At 46.7% G+C, this 15334-nt stretch overlaps 2 protein-coding genes across 2 annotated transcripts; both read left to right on the top strand.

Moving 5' to 3' along the window:
• Window positions 1-25: 25 nt before the first annotated feature.
• On the top strand, window positions 26-6193 carry LOC311376659 (DNA repair protein SWI5 homolog). Its single transcript, XM_084491172.1, has 5 exons — window positions 26-182; window positions 1064-1112; window positions 2889-2998; window positions 3359-3453; window positions 4952-6193. Exons 1-5 carry the CDS (start codon window positions 91-93, stop codon window positions 5014-5016), a joined length of 411 nt encoding a protein of 136 aa, XP_084347298.1. The 5' UTR covers window positions 26-90; the 3' UTR covers window positions 5017-6193.
• Window positions 6194-7298: 1105 nt separating this feature from the next.
• Window positions 7299-14958, top strand: LOC311376660 (long-chain fatty acid transport protein 4-like; the record flags this gene model as incomplete). Its single annotated transcript, XM_084491173.1, has 9 exons — window positions 7299-7591; window positions 8910-9071; window positions 11257-11467; window positions 12352-12535; window positions 13106-13264; window positions 13536-13605; window positions 13699-13790; window positions 14190-14299; window positions 14749-14958. Coding segments are annotated over exons 2-9 (1197 nt in total), but the record flags the coding sequence as incomplete, so codon positions are not given.
• Between the last annotated feature and the right edge of the window lie 376 nt (window positions 14959-15334).

Below are 15334 nucleotides of genomic sequence, written 5' to 3'. Positions count from 1 at the left end.
GTTTCTTCCATTGTAAACAGTGACTACCAACTTCTGTAATATGATTTGAGACATGACGTTTTAATTAATGAACGGAACAATAAATGCAATATGAATCCAGAGCAGTCAGTCGACTGTGGTCCAACGAAGGGTTCCTGTTCGACGCCTGAAGGAAAACACGGGAACATGGGAGCTCCGAGAAGGTACGTTTGTAACTGTTAACGTTACTGTAGGACTACATTTGTATTAACCTCATTAAATGTTGTACCAAAAGGGTTGTGGCATATTCCTATTGCAGGAGACGCAGCTTAACATACGGCCAAACACATGCTGCCTGCATACACATTTTGAAATATTGGGATGTTGAGCTTGCTCTGCCAGAAGAGGGCGCTGTTACTCTACTACTAATTGGAGACGTGCTACAACGTTATATATAACTGTTGATGCAGCTTACACACAATTCAATACTTTTTTTATTAGCCAATAAAAAAGTCCAACCTCTTACTTTCACACACCAGAACTCGGTTCCTGTTCAAACTTGAACTCTTGCGTAATTGCAAAACTTTTGACAACTTAGATGAGTAAATGAGCAAGTGTATATAGAGTATCAGCACTCTATATTTTATGAAAATAGGCATATTTGTTGCCAAAATTGGCTTGTATTTAGTAATTGTCTAATATATATATATATATATATATATAAATTATATTTCATATCAACACGTTGCATTATTGCCCTTTTTATGACGTTTTTGAGTATAATGTGAAACTAATCCTAACCTTCGTCTGCATAATTCCCTGCTTTTGCCTGTTTTAGCTCACATGTATTCTACTATACATTCTTGGAATCTTTGGAATGGCAAAGTGTGACTCATGTTCTCTGGCAGTTTGCAGTGTTCACTCCATGTCCATGAAACCACTTGGAGAGCACAGGACATGCAGCGATGCACCGCTAAGATCAAAAGGCTAATTTGGCATTGTTCCAGTTCTTCTGGAGTTCGTCCTTGTTTTCTCATTCCTCTCTCTCTCTCTCTCTCTCTCTCTCTCTCTCTCTCTCTCTCTCTCTCTCTCTCTCTCTCTGCAGGACTCCCAGTGCAGGCTTCAAGGCAGTGTATTCCTCCTTCAAGTCACCAGTGAGCCCAATGCCTCGAGTTTAAACCATTATCTAACAACCACCACATCACTTAAACATGTTTAGAGGTCTAGTAGTGGATAGCTCCCTTTTCTCTTTTCTAACACAAACGCAAACGTGTGTGTGTGTGTGTGTGTGTGTATATATATATATATATATATATATATATATATAAGTAAGGAAATTTGTGTTTGGTTGATTATTTCTCTGTGGTAACAATGCTTTTTGGCAATAAATCTTATACCGTTGGAAAGCCTGTATAGTTCCCTTTCAAATGGTGCCCCATTTGTAAGGAACATGCACTTGTGGGATGAGCAGCAGAGCTGAGTATGTGGGTTGCACCCATGAAAAATTTGCCAAATCTTCTCTGCCAATGCCAAACAGCTTATTCTGCCATTGACTCGTTTGGTGTTTGGTGGATTGGATGATTGAAGTTTGAAGAAACTAGACATATTGGCAATTTAACAATTTATTAATTTCACAAACAGGAGCCTCAGTAGCGTGTGGAAGAACCATACACAGCCACAACAGCCTGGCACCTCCTCCTCATGCTGGTCACCAGCCTGGTGGTCACACTCTGCTGTGGGATGGTATCCCATTCTTCAACCAGCATTTGTCGCAAGTCAGCCAACGTGGTTGTTTTGGTCACTCTGGCACGCCCAAGCTGATCCCACAAGTGTTTAATGGGGTTGAGGTCAGGACTGCAAGCAGGTCATTCCATCCTCTGCACTCCCTCATTCTGGAGGTAGTCTCTGATAAACCCTGTCCTGTGGGGGCGAGCGTTTTCATCTTGGAGGATAGAGTTTGGTCCCAGACTGTGGAGATATGGGATTGCCACTGGTTTCAGAATCTCATCTCTATATCTCTTTGCATTGAGATTGCCTCCAATGATGACAAGCCTTGTTTTTCCAGTGAGGGAGATGCAGCCCCACACCATCACACTGCCTCCACCAAAAGATATTATTCTATCGGTGCAGCAATCAGCATAGCGTTCCCCGCGTCTTCTCCACACTTTGACCCTACGATCCAACTGCCGTAGGCAGAATCTGGACTCATCACTGAACATGACGTTCCTCCACATGTTCAGGTTCCTGTAGAAGACAGCCCACGGCACGTGCTGACAGGGTGATGAAATGGTCTTCTTGGGGTGGCGTCTTCTTGGGACGCCCACTTCGCTGCCTGTCTTTGACATCCCCCATTATATGGAACTTGGCCTTCAGTTTGGAGAGGGTACTAGGGCTCACTCCAAATAATACCGCAACTTGGTTTTGCAGAACACCAGCTTGAAGTTGCCCTATCGCAAGGGCTCTATCCAGATCAGTCAAACACGGCATGCCGATTCTTGGAGCAGACACTTACTGACTGTAGCTGTACTTACAGTAGTAGGGCCCATGTTCACAGGTGCTGCCAACCAGGCACCTGATTGGCAGCACCTGGGGGTACCAGAAGTTCAAAACAAGTGTCAATAGCAACAGCAAAATAACCTGTTTGGCAATGGCAGAAAAGATTTGGCATGGGTGCAACCCACATACTCAGCTCTGCTGCTCATCCCACAAATGCATGCTCCTTACAAATGGCGCACCATTTGAAAGGGAACTATACAGGCTTTTCAACGGTATAAGATTCATTGCCAAAAAGCATTGTTACCACAGAGAAATAATCTACCAAACACAAATTTCCTTACTTTTTGTGTAAGTTTATATATATATATATATACACACACCACATATATATGTGTGTGTGTGTGTGTGTGTGTGTGTGTGTGTGTGTGTGTCAGGCCCAGGCAGGTGTCAGCCCGTGTGCAAGAGTGACCCCTGATGCAGAGGTGAATGACCTGAAGAGGAGACTAGGGGAGCTGGATGCTGAGATAGCCCTCCTGGTGTCAGAGTGAGTGCAGCTCTGTGCTAGTGGCTCCACCTTTCCTCCAGACTGGAGCCACACTGGGGGCTGGTGGTGGTGTGTGAATTGTGCGGGGACAGAGGACCGACCTGAACCCCTTCTTAATCATGGTAGATCACTGCGTGCGTGTATTCAGGGAGTGTGGACGTGAACCTGAATCTATATTTTAGGTGAGGCAGTGATTGAGAGCATTCTTAGTGAGATTGAATTGACTGAGTCTTAAAGTTAACTGTTCTGTTTCTAAGTAAAGTGATGCTAGCCCTTGAACTGGAGCAAGTTAAGGGAGTGATAATTCTTCATGTTAAGAGAGTGATGCATCTTCGTGTGTGTGTGTGTGTGTTCCTCCAGAGGGTACAGGTTGGAGGAGCTAGGACAGCACATTGACCTGCTCCATGAATACAACGACATCAAAGACATCGGACAGACCCTGCTGGGCCGCATCGGTACGTCTCTGTCCACAAGTAGAGTCACAAACGCTAGAACAACGCTGAGACTAGGCAAACCTATATCCCTTTCAAATGTCTTGCCTTCATTCGTGTGTGTGTGTGTGTGTGTGTGTGTGTGTGTGTGTGTGTGTGTGTGTGTGTGTGTGTGTGTGTGTGTGTGTGTGTGTGTGTGTGTGTGTGTGTGCATAAAAACGGGAAATCCTTCCTTATCGCTGTGAGTTGCCTTAAGAATTCTAAAAACCACAAGGGGACAAGTTGTGACATGCTGCCAGCTTATCCTCCTTCCATTCATATGATGACAATAAGGAAAGCTTGGACATCCGTTCATGAAACGTCCAATCAGTCACTGAGGGATGGAGTGAAATCTATCTCACAGTATTACTGCCGACCTGGAACAATCAAGCAATTTGTTTTCAGAAGAATGAACAGAGAGGACTTAAAAACAAACAGTGCAATTATGCAAATAAATGTGTAAATGACTCGGTACGGTGAAGTGGCTCACGGGCGTATGAATTACCAGTACTCATCGCAGAGTGCATTCGCAGTTCACCCTGCATAAAGGTCACGGGCAGGGAAATATAAGACACAGTCTTATAAGGTGTGTGTGTGTGTGTGTGTGTGTGTGTGTGTGTGTGTGTGTGTGTGTGTGTGTGTGTGTGTGTGTGTGTGTGTGTGTGTGTGTGTGTGTGTGTGTGTGTGTGTGTGTCTTCCCAGGTTTTATATCAAACTAGGGTTGGATAATTGAGTGGTCTTCCGGTTGAATGTCTCTTTTAATTCGTCGGAAAGAGATGGGGTGACACTGACGACTTTGTGAATGGAAGTCGCGCTGCCTACCCGCTAACACGTGCGCACGGTCTCGTTTGACCCTCACACACACACACACACACGCACAAACACACACAAGCACAAACACACACACACACACACACACACAAGCACAAACACGACCCTGCATGTGGACACTATCAGCCCTTCTTCTTGTTCCTCTTCTCCAGATACGTTGACAATCGACTGGTCTGTTGCATAGCGTTATTCTGCCGTGGGTCGTCCTGGGAGGGAGGGGAGCCCAGAGAGGGGGGCCTACAGTACCCCCCCCCAACACAACTCACTCTTTGTCTCCCATTCGCTCGTCGGCCTGTTGGCGAGAACTTCTTCCTTAGTGAAGGGACTCAGAAGACCAGTCCTACTGTAGTGTATCTTAACGGGCCACAATTTGGAGGTTACCATTTTATGGTATGTTTTATGTATAAAAATACACTCCTGAGTCCTCAATAAAACACGGGTCGTCATTGATTTGTGTGAGAAGAATCTTAGCGATATTTTGTCCACGATAAAATTTCATTGTAATAACTTGATATAATAACAGTTATAACTGATCTAATAACGAAGACGGCACTAGACCGGGGGATGTGTGTGGACTTTTAAAGATTGTAAATACACGGCTGCTAATAGTGCCCGTGGCTCGCTTCTGACCGCTACTGCTGTTGTTTCACAGCCGCCCTGAGAGGCACCACCACCAAGGATCTCTACGGACAGTTTGGTCTGGAACTGAACGACTGACAGGAGGACGATGGAGTGAAGAGAAGAGACTGCGCTGCTGCTGATGTTCACCATACCTCATGGGGAATGTACAGTGTGACTAATGACAGGACGGGAACTTATGTTGTGTTGTAATGCGAACGACACTTACTCCACATGACAAACGAGTTTATAGATCTGACTCATTATCAGACTTGTTCTCCGAGTTGAGGGGTTTGACCCCTGTGCAGAGAGCTTGATGGCTCGTATGGGGCAAGAGACCAGCCGGACCACCCACTTATGTGTCCTGTGTTATTATTATTATTTCGTGTTTGTTTAGTTGGTTCTTAAGTTCTGCCAGTGACTCATGAATGTTCCCGAACTTGTAATGGGGCTGAGCAGCTTTTGTGTTTCCTGTTTGCAGAAGCAATGACACTAAAGCTAATCAGTCCCCTCAGCCTTCTGCGTGGTCCACGGGGCTGGTTTGTTTCAAACGGGCGAGAGCATGTTATCTCGTGAGTTAAGTGGTGTGAGCAACGCCTGTTTCTGTTGGGTTGGGAAAGTTGCTTTAAGCTGTGTTACATCATCTGTACAACATGATCATCATCTGTGTGTTTTGTTTTATTTTACAAAGCATATTGTTGAACTATGTTTGATTTAAATAAGTAATACTTCTTCACCCTCATACAGATTTTTTTTCATATAGAAATTTTGTATCTGTTCTAATGTTTGAAATGGTACAGTATCTTCTTTGCTCTAAACTTTGATTGTAAAGTGACTCAAACGTCTCATATAGAACTTTGCTGGGTCACTGATTTGCTCATACTGGTGAAACTAAAAAAACACATGCAGATTTTGACTCATGACAACTTTCACCCGTAAACGGGATTCACCCAGCCTTCACCCCAAACCACCACCCGACCGCCGCCACCCCAAACCACAGCTCACATCCTCCTCTCTGCCCTGCGGCTGCTGCCTACTGCCTGGGACTCCCTGGCTTGCAGGCGGTCAAATGGCTAGGTATGCTAAAGTATGTATTATATTATGTACTAACTATTATACCCTTTTTTTCAATTTGCTAAATATTAGTGGATCTTAAAATGTGTTTGAATAACGAAATAGGAAAACGACTTCTTAGTTCAGTTTAATATTTAAATATTTCCTGCTAGAAAAAGCTGACGGAATCCTATGGCTTGAAGATGAATGGTCTCCGCTTAAACAAGACACATTAAACAATAAAATAAAATACGACCATGTTCTTCTCGTACAATGACCGTGTTCTTCACTGAGCTGTGCCCTCCGTCCAGCCGCAGCTGATAATGTTTCTACTGACGGAGCTGTTCCGAGACCCGGCCCGGTTATTATCAGTTGAACAGCCTGAGTGTGTGTGTGTGTGTGTGTGTGTGTGTGTGTGTGTGTGTGTGTGTGTGTGTGTGTGTGTGTGTGTGTGTGTGTGTGTGTGTGTGTGTGTGTGTGTGTGTGTGTGTGTGTGTGTGTGTGTGTGTGTGTGTGTGTGTGTGTGTGTGTGTGTGTGTGTGTGTGTGTGTGTGTGTGTGTGTGTGTGTGTGTGTGTGTCAGTTTGTGCGTGCGTGCGTGTGTGTGTGCGTGCGTATATGAGGGAGGAATTCTTCGGCACACCCGTGTGCCAAACCGTTGCTCAGGCAAACTCAAGTGCAAGCCAGAGACAAATTTATTGCTCGTATTTAAGTGCGTAACTTAACAAGTTAATGGTGTTTATTTCATTCAAGAGGATATTAATGTTTATCTAACCACTGCACCGTGTCGTTATTAATAGTGCGACATATTGTATTATTTACAATAAGCTCGTTTTTATTTTATAATAACTGAAAGCAAGGTATTTCCTGCATTCACACGCGGACCCTCGCTGCTCTATTTCCTTGACATCTGCATTTGCAGCACATCTGTTGGTCATGACATACATGAGCGTTATGACGTGTGGCGGTCCTGGCGGAGTGGTGTGACTACGCCCCCCCCCCCCATCAACCACCCTACCTCACACTACCGGAGGCCCCGTTTACCATTTACGACACAGCTATGCAGCAAGGCCTTGTCACTACCGGGTGGAAGCCACACCGATGAGCCCCGGTCATTATCGGTCGGCAGAAGCACGGCCAGCGTTTTCCTTTTTCCGCAAACCCCGCCCCGAGCGGATGCAATGTGCGAAACGCGGCAATTGGGTTGCCGCACGCTCCCGTCAGTCACCGCGTGTTCTTGACAGCCATTGGTCGACACGGACACGGTGGGCGGGCCCAACTAAGAAAACGATAAGGTCATTTGAATTACGGTGAAGGGATCGAGTTTATCTGGTAGAATGAATCAAAAAATGATATCGGTGATGACAATACGCGGATGGTGCGTATAGGGACAAAGTCGAACCGCGGGGGGGGCCGGAAGAATTTATATTTTGATCTCGTCGGCGGGAGGCTCACTTGTTGTGCGCGTTTCTGTCCAGCGAGAGCCAGCGAGCAGCAGAGTAGCGGCGGAGGCGCGGCGGACGAGGCCAGCAGATAAGCCGATCAAGGTGCTCTCTTCCCTCCACACGACCAGCTCCACGTCGGACCTTTAAAGTGCTGCTTGTGAGTGGGCGCTATACAAGGTGAGTGTTCAACTGTCAGAGCAGAAATATTGTGGGTTTCCCCCCCACCCCCACAGAGCAGCTGCTTCCCGCAAATAGAGGTCCTTTATTATTCCCGGCGTGCTCAGAGACGCCGTTCCCTCTTGTCCTCCCGTCAACCTTGCCCGTTCATGCCTGGGAGTACAGTACTGTCTCGGCATGTCGTAGACTGCATAACGGTGCACGGCTTGAGTATTACCGTTTATGGCCAGTTTGTTGATAAATCATGAATGTGTGTGTGTGTGTGTGTGTGTGTGTGTGTGTGTGTGTGAGGGGGGCTGCCTCTGGTGGTTGTGAAACCCGGGGTCCACCCGTGCCATGCTAAGCCGCTGCGCAGTCGGTTGCGCATCTAGTCAGGCGTGTGTCTTCCATAGCTATAACCACCATCAAACTGTGCTTTACTATTTGAGCGGTTTTTTCTAGGTGTTTTCAAAAGCACAGATGGCCCCCTGGCATAGAGACAGTAGTGGACCACTGGTGGTTCCACCATAGGAGCCCAGTACTACCGCAATATGACGCCGCGCGGCTTTTAAATTTCCGGGTGTAGCGGCAGCTAATGATGGAGAGCTTTACGATGTGAAGTGGCTTGATCTAGCATCCCCATGGAGGCGAACCCATGCGATATAGTATGAGGCTAGGCCTAGCTATTCGCGGCTTAGATTTAAAGCGTTCACACGTTGACATCCTCATTAGGATGATGATAACCATATGTTTTACATTCCGAAAGCCCTTCGGCCTGTTGTATCATCATCGTATTGTATGCATACATAGAGACTGTTTGGACGCAATGCAAGGATTATTCGGTATTCACCGCGGGTATTTTCGAAAAGTGCTGTGGATACAGAATTGGATATTTGATCCTAGTGGCAGCTGTAGGCTCGTGTTTCAGCCTATCAGGTAGCACTGTGCCAAATATTCTCTCCTCTCCGTTCTCTTGATTTCCTGTAAGTCATATTAAGTCAGCAGGCCCCCCTCATGCTAAACACTCTGTTATAATGAGGCCAACAGAGTTGAACTGAGTCAGCAAAGTAGAGAGAGCCTGGATGTATGTGAGCACTACAGCACAACAGAACAGAACAGCCAAGGCATATTTTCTTTCTGTCAGACGGTTTCCAGAAGCACTTCTTCGACCACCACCTCAACCACAAGCCCACGCTCCTTTCGTAATCAAACTGCATTTCGTCCGGGGATTCGTGGTTACCTGAGCAAAACCGCCATGTCGTCAGATGCCGATCAGAGTAAATTATGCAGCCGTGCGCTCCAGTTACTCATGTGTGGCCCGCGCGTGTGTTTCCTGCAGGATGCTGCGACTGGCGTGCTGCGTGGCCCTACTGCTGGCGCTGAAGCTGGTGGTGGGCTTCCCCTGGCTGCAGGTGGTCCCGGCCACCCTCATCTTCTACCTGGGCTCCGGGGGATGGAGCTCCCTGCGGATATTTTCCAAAACCATCAGCCGAGACCTCCAGTAAGGGACGCATGACAATACACAATACACCCCCCCCCCCCCCCCTCAGTGCTGCTTATCAGCCGGCTCGCTGTCTATTATTACACACTCCTGTCTATCTTGAGCAGGGCAAGAGGAAACTATTTGCCACAGGATTCCCAAAGTCATCAAAAGCTTTGTTTATAGCTGAATGCTTAGATTGGTAGAGAAGATTGTGGTCTTTGAGTGTGTATGTATGTATGTATGTCTATGTCTGTGTCTGTGTTTGTGTCTTTGTCTGTGTGTGTGTGTGTGTGTGGGTGTGTGTGTGTGTGTGTGTGTGTATGTGCATTTTATTGTTTTCTAATGACATTTGTGTTTGCCTAGCAACCAGAAGAGTGGCCTATTTCACCAGTAGCCCAACAGCCTCTCCCAGTGTATAACAAAGGTCTGCTAGGATATTGTTTTCAAGAAGAGGCGTGTAGGTGGGTGGAGGGCTGTCCTCTGACCTCGTGGAGGTCAACACATGTTATTAGTGTGTTATTAACCGGAGGTCCACATGTTACTGAAGTCATAACACCGAAATAGGGAGTTAATAAAAGGTGGCTATTTCTGATGTGGCGACGGCAGAGGAGCAGCAGTGATCTGGTGTACGATAAAACCGTCTGAACAACCAGAGTTGAACCTTAAGTAAACATCCCCTGAGTGACATTCCTGGTGGACGGCTGCGCTGAATACAGCCAGTTAGGCCATTATTATGGTTGACTAAAGTTTCCACTTCCTCTCCCCTGCCTGGCGGCGTATTTAGCAGCTAGTAGGAGGAATGGCTCTAAATCATTGCAGAACATTTTTTTTGTATATTTCATCATAGCATTTCATCATTTTAGCCCCGTTAACGAGAACCATTACAAAACTATGTATGTTTTAAGTGAAAGTAAAACGTTTAAACGGTGATGATGGGGTTAAAAGGGAAATCATTTATTTGTATGATATCACTGATATTATCTTGTGTGGATCTCATCCAGCGCCGCCTTTGAACCTTTTCATTATATGCTTGAACACGTTTCCAATTGGGTGGGACCTTTGTACAATAAATGTACAAAAGTTAAATGATCACTAATATCTTGCCACGCTCATCTCATTGTGGCCGTTATTAACCAGACGATTTGACCATGAGATCAGATGCTATCTGCATTTCAGATAGTCATCACTCCAAGCGACGTCTCCATCAAGCCACAACCTTTGCCCTGGTGGACCTGGGTGTGTCCATTAGTATTATACAACTCCAATCATCATTATGTCATTATCAATACAACAGATGAGGACACCTACACTTCCCTCTCTTTGTTGTCTGTTATTGATGTGATTGTTCAGCTGAAGGTTTAATGGAGGCCCAACATATCTGTTGACCTTCTGCGTCAGCTGGAGGTTTATTGTTGCACATATGTTACAACACATGTTACAACACACTATGATATCTTTATGGGTCCCTTGCGTTGCATTGTGGGTACTTTACCTTAGCTGTAGCGATTGTTGGTTTAGTCATTATGGTGTCCGCATGATTGTACTCGAAATGTTTGAATGGAAATGCATTTTTGTGATCTTGTGTAGCTCAGAAAGAGTATGGTAATAACCTATACCTTATATTTAAGATAACTTATATATGACTATTTATTCATTTCCATTATCTGGTAGTAACACTGCAGGGGAAAGGTTAGGTCAAACCATCCATGCTAAGCATGTATGCATTGTCAGACGATTAGGGTAAAAGCATCTATTGGTAAGGTAGTCATTTGGTATTATTTAAATACGTTAATAAAGGTAACACTACTGTTCTGCATAACACTGTGGAGAACAAGTTGTGAGTCATGTGCTACTCACTGGAGCTAATTAGCATTGTTAGCTATCTGACACTGATTATTTATTGTCTCTCTTGCGCTATCTATCTCACTATCCCTCTCTCTCCCTATCACTCTTTACCTATCTCTCTCTCTCGCTATCTCTCGCTATCTCTCTCCCTATCCCTCTCTCTCCCTATCACTCTTTACCTATCTCTCTCTCTCTCCCTATCTCTCCCTATCTATCTTTACCTATCCCTATCTATCTTTACCTATCCCTCTCTCTCTCTACCTATCTCTCTCTCTCTCGCTCTCTCTCTCTCTCTTTCTCTCTCTCGCTCTCTCTCGCTCTCTCTCTCTCTCTCTCTCTCTCTCGCTCTCTCTCTCAGTGCGGCCTTCGTCCTGCTGCAGGTGAAGCTCAACGTCCGACGTCACCTCAAAGAGAAGAACACCATCCCCAAGATCTTCGCCGAGACGGTGCAGCGCTTCGGCGACAAGACGGCACTCATCTTCGAGGGCAGCGGGGAGAAGTGGAGCTTCAGGCAGCTGGATGAGTACTCCAACCGGGTGGCCAACCTGCTCCTCCAGCGGGGCTTCAAGGTGGGCCGACACCCCCCGTAGCACGTAGCATGTAGCGAACCCATCACGATTATTTTGGTCAATATTGAAATCTCTGATTATTTTTGAGTTTGCAAACATGATGCATTTATTCATAATCTCTCTCCAAAAAAACACTTAGAAATTTCCCCTTAAAAAAAATACACAAAATGGTCAAATAGAAAATAATGTCCAGATATGTATCTATAATATATATATATATATATATATATATATATATTTCTATAAAAAAATAGTTTCAACTCAATTATATATGTTTGGTGATCGTTTCACGCTAAAATCGAAATCGCAATCAAAATTCGATTAATCGGCCAGCCCTAGCATGTAGCATGTAGCATGTAGCATGTAGCATGTGGTACTACTCTGTAGATTGTGCTAGTCATTTGTTGATGTGTTGTCCAGAGAGGAGCCCATGTTAAATAGCACGCCGGGTCTTTTCAGGACATCTGTTGCCATTCCCTCCATCTGTTTACTCGGTTTGGCAAATGTAAGCCGGTTATTTACATCCGCCGTGAAAATATAGGATTTAGGGTAAGGGACTACACACTAAACGGGGAAGAAATGGTTCAGGTTTTTACTCACAAAAATGAGTCATTGGTCATCAATCATTCATGGAAATGCCATCTGTGAAGGCTTTTACTCTATTTGTATACATGTACTACTTTTATACTCCTTATTCTCTACGTAAGCCCCCAAAATGCACGTGATGGTTCTCAAAAAAAAAAAGAATGAAGAACAAGAGCCAATATACGAAAGCTAATTATATTTGAAATGTTTTAAAGTAAAGATGTTCCATCCATTCCTTATATCTAAAGCCCTCTGTTGTTTTTGTTGTCGTTGTTGTTGTGGTTGCGGGTGGGCTCCAGGATGGCGACGTGGTGGCCCTGTTCATGGAGAACCGGCCCCAGTACGTGGGCCTGTGGCTGGGCATGGCCAAGATCGGCGTGGAGGCCGCCCTCATCAACTTCAACCTGAGGCTGGAGGCTCTGGTGCACTGCGTCAGCATCTCCAACGCCAAGGCCGTGGTGTTCGGCTCGGAGCTCACCAGCGGTACGTCCGCCTGTGGGAGGGGGGGGGATATAAGGGTGCTCTGCTGGGTGGCCTGGTCGTCATTCGCCTGGTGGCCTCGGTGTGATGTCACAGACTTGAAATCCTACCCGCTGTCTGGTGATGAATGTGTTGGAGGGATGGACGCAGAGGCAGCGGTCGTCTGCTCCTGAGCCAGCTTATCATCATCAGCCGTTACAGGAAACCTTGCACTGTCACTGTGCCTGCTGCACCCGTCCCTCCCTCGTGCTCAAAGTATTGTGTCAGAGGACAAACAAAAAGACAGACCGGGATGGGGCGGGTTCGTTATCGCGTTGACGGGAGGACAGGAAGTGACGTCACAGACCTCTACCCTTCTGACATAACGGAGCAGTTCAATGCACTTAATAGATCATTTATTATTATTATTATTCAACTTTATATTATATATATGTACAATGGACAGGTTCCGTAGTGCAGGTTTTCGTCCTCTGTGTCCTTAGTACGACAGTAGTCGACAGTGTTGGTCCTTGAGTGAGCCGTGCACGCTGTATTCTGAGATGTGACCCGGTCTGTGTGTGCTTCGCTCTGCAGCCATGTGTGAGGTCCACGCGTCCATGGAGAGCACGGTGCAGCTGTTCTGCTCCGGGGACTGGGACCCCCAGCAGGTCCCCCAGGGGACAGAGTGCCTAGAGCCCTTACTGGAGGCGGCCAAGACCCACCTGCCCAGCCGGCCTGACCGCTGTTTCACAGGTCAGAGGCACTGTCAATCACAGGCCACGAGCCAATCAGGTGTCAGGGGTCAACAGTATCCCTCCTCAACTGTTACATTGGCCACGGAAAGAACTGGTCCACCTGGAATTAAGTTGAATTTGAGTCAAATGAATAGCAAATGTTACTAAAGAAACAATCCACCTGATTCATCACCCAGCTTTACAGGCTTAGTGATTAATAAGCTTTCGTTACGACCTACTTTGTACGGATGTGTTCAGATTGCACCAGTAATCCTTTGTGTGTTCTTCAGACCGCTTGTTCTACATCTACACGTCAGGAACCACAGGGATGCCTAAAGCCGCCATCGTGGTCCATAGCAGGTAGAGCTGGTCTGGCTGTGTTCGGTCCCATCGTGTCCTCTGTTCCTCACGGTGCTGTGTGAGGTACTGACCACTCCTTGTGTCCGTGTGCAGGTACTATCGCATGGCTGCCCTGGTGTATTACGGCTTCAGAATGAGATCAGACGACGTTATGTACGACTGCCTCCCGCTGTACCACTCTGCAGGTATAGTGTCTGTGTGGTGGTGTCTGTGTGCACATGTGTGTGTACCACTCTCTGCAGGTATACGGTGTGTGTGTGTGTGTGTGTGTGTGTGTGTTTGCAAATGCATGTGTACCACCCTTCGCAGGTATACTTTGTGAGTGCGTCTGCGTTTATGTGCAAACACGTGCGTGCCAATTGGATTATAAGTGAGCGGTTGTATGTGTGTATCATGACACAAGGATTGTGTGTGTGTTTCTTTAGTATTCTTGTGTGTCTGATACGACGAACTGAACTGATGAACTGTAATCATGAATATATATATATATATACATTATTAAACGATGGAGGCCATCACTACATAGTGACACTCCCATAGCGACATGGCTCCCTCATTGAAGACGTCCCTTCCCCTGTCTGCAGGTAACATTGTGGGCGTGGGCCAGTGCATCATCCACGGCATGACCGTCGTCATCAAGAAGAAGTTCTCCGCCTCGCGCTTCTGGGACGACTGCGTGAAGTACAACTGTACGGTAAGCTGGTGACGGGCCGTCCCGCAGGCCGCCCGGCCCCTCTGGTGGACTCACACTCTCATCGTCCAACCCCTCGAGTTCATGGCGCCGTACACTGTTTAAGATAAAACTGATTCAGGGCGGACATTTATAACTATTAACATTTGGAAACGTAACAATTTATAAAGATGCCTATGAAATGGCGTATGAATTGTCTATTGCCCGACGCAAATGACGAAATCCCAAAGTAATATTTGTTTCCTTTGTCTGATCAGAACTCAACGAAAGCACTCGTTTGATAACAGAGGGACAGCCACATTATTTCATATTCAAAGCCGTACGCCGCAACCAGTGGAAGATTTCACCGGATAAATTACAAATGATTAATCGTCGAAAATCCGAGCCAGTCGTCGAGCGCCAATCGCTGTCAAAGTCAAAAGGAGTGACTCCTCGGTCTCGTCCTCTCCCAGATCGTCCAGTACATCGGGGAGATCTGCCGCTACCTGCTGAACCAGCCCCTGCGGGACACGGAGCGGCAGCACAGCGTGCGCATGGCGCTGGGCAACGGGCTGCGCATGTCCATCTGGGAGGAGTTCACCAGCCGCTTCAACGTGCCGCAGGTGGCCGAGTTCTACGGCGCCACCGAGTGCAACTGCAGCCTGGGCAACTTCGACAACAAGGTGAGGAGAGGGCCGTGGGTGCTGAGGCTAACGGGCCGTTGTACGTGGAGGAAGAAGAGACATGCAGGGCAACAGAGTTCAGGATCCCCTCTGGACAACGGCCAGGGGCGGTGTTTTGAAAGAGTAGAACAGATGCAGCTTGAAGCTGCGGACCCTTTCATCCAAAGCGACTTACAACGGTTTTAACACACCGACGGCGGAGTCAACCATGCAAGGCGACAGCCAGCTGGAGCAGTCAGGAGCAGTTAGGGTTTAAGTGTCTTGCACGGGGACACATCGACACTAGGAGGAGCCGGGGATCGAACTAGCAACCCGCTCTACCTCCTGAGCTAAGCTGACCCAAGCTAAGCAACACATTGATTGGATGAAATGTAAT

The sequence above is a fragment of the Micromesistius poutassou genome (assembly GCF_964030765.1).
Source record: "Micromesistius poutassou genome assembly, contig: SCAFFOLD_5588, whole genome shotgun sequence".
Classification (NCBI taxonomy): Eukaryota; Metazoa; Chordata; class Actinopteri; order Gadiformes; family Gadidae; genus Micromesistius; species Micromesistius poutassou.
Note: the sequence above shows the minus strand (reverse complement) of the source record. Positions and strands in the feature narration are given on the sequence as shown.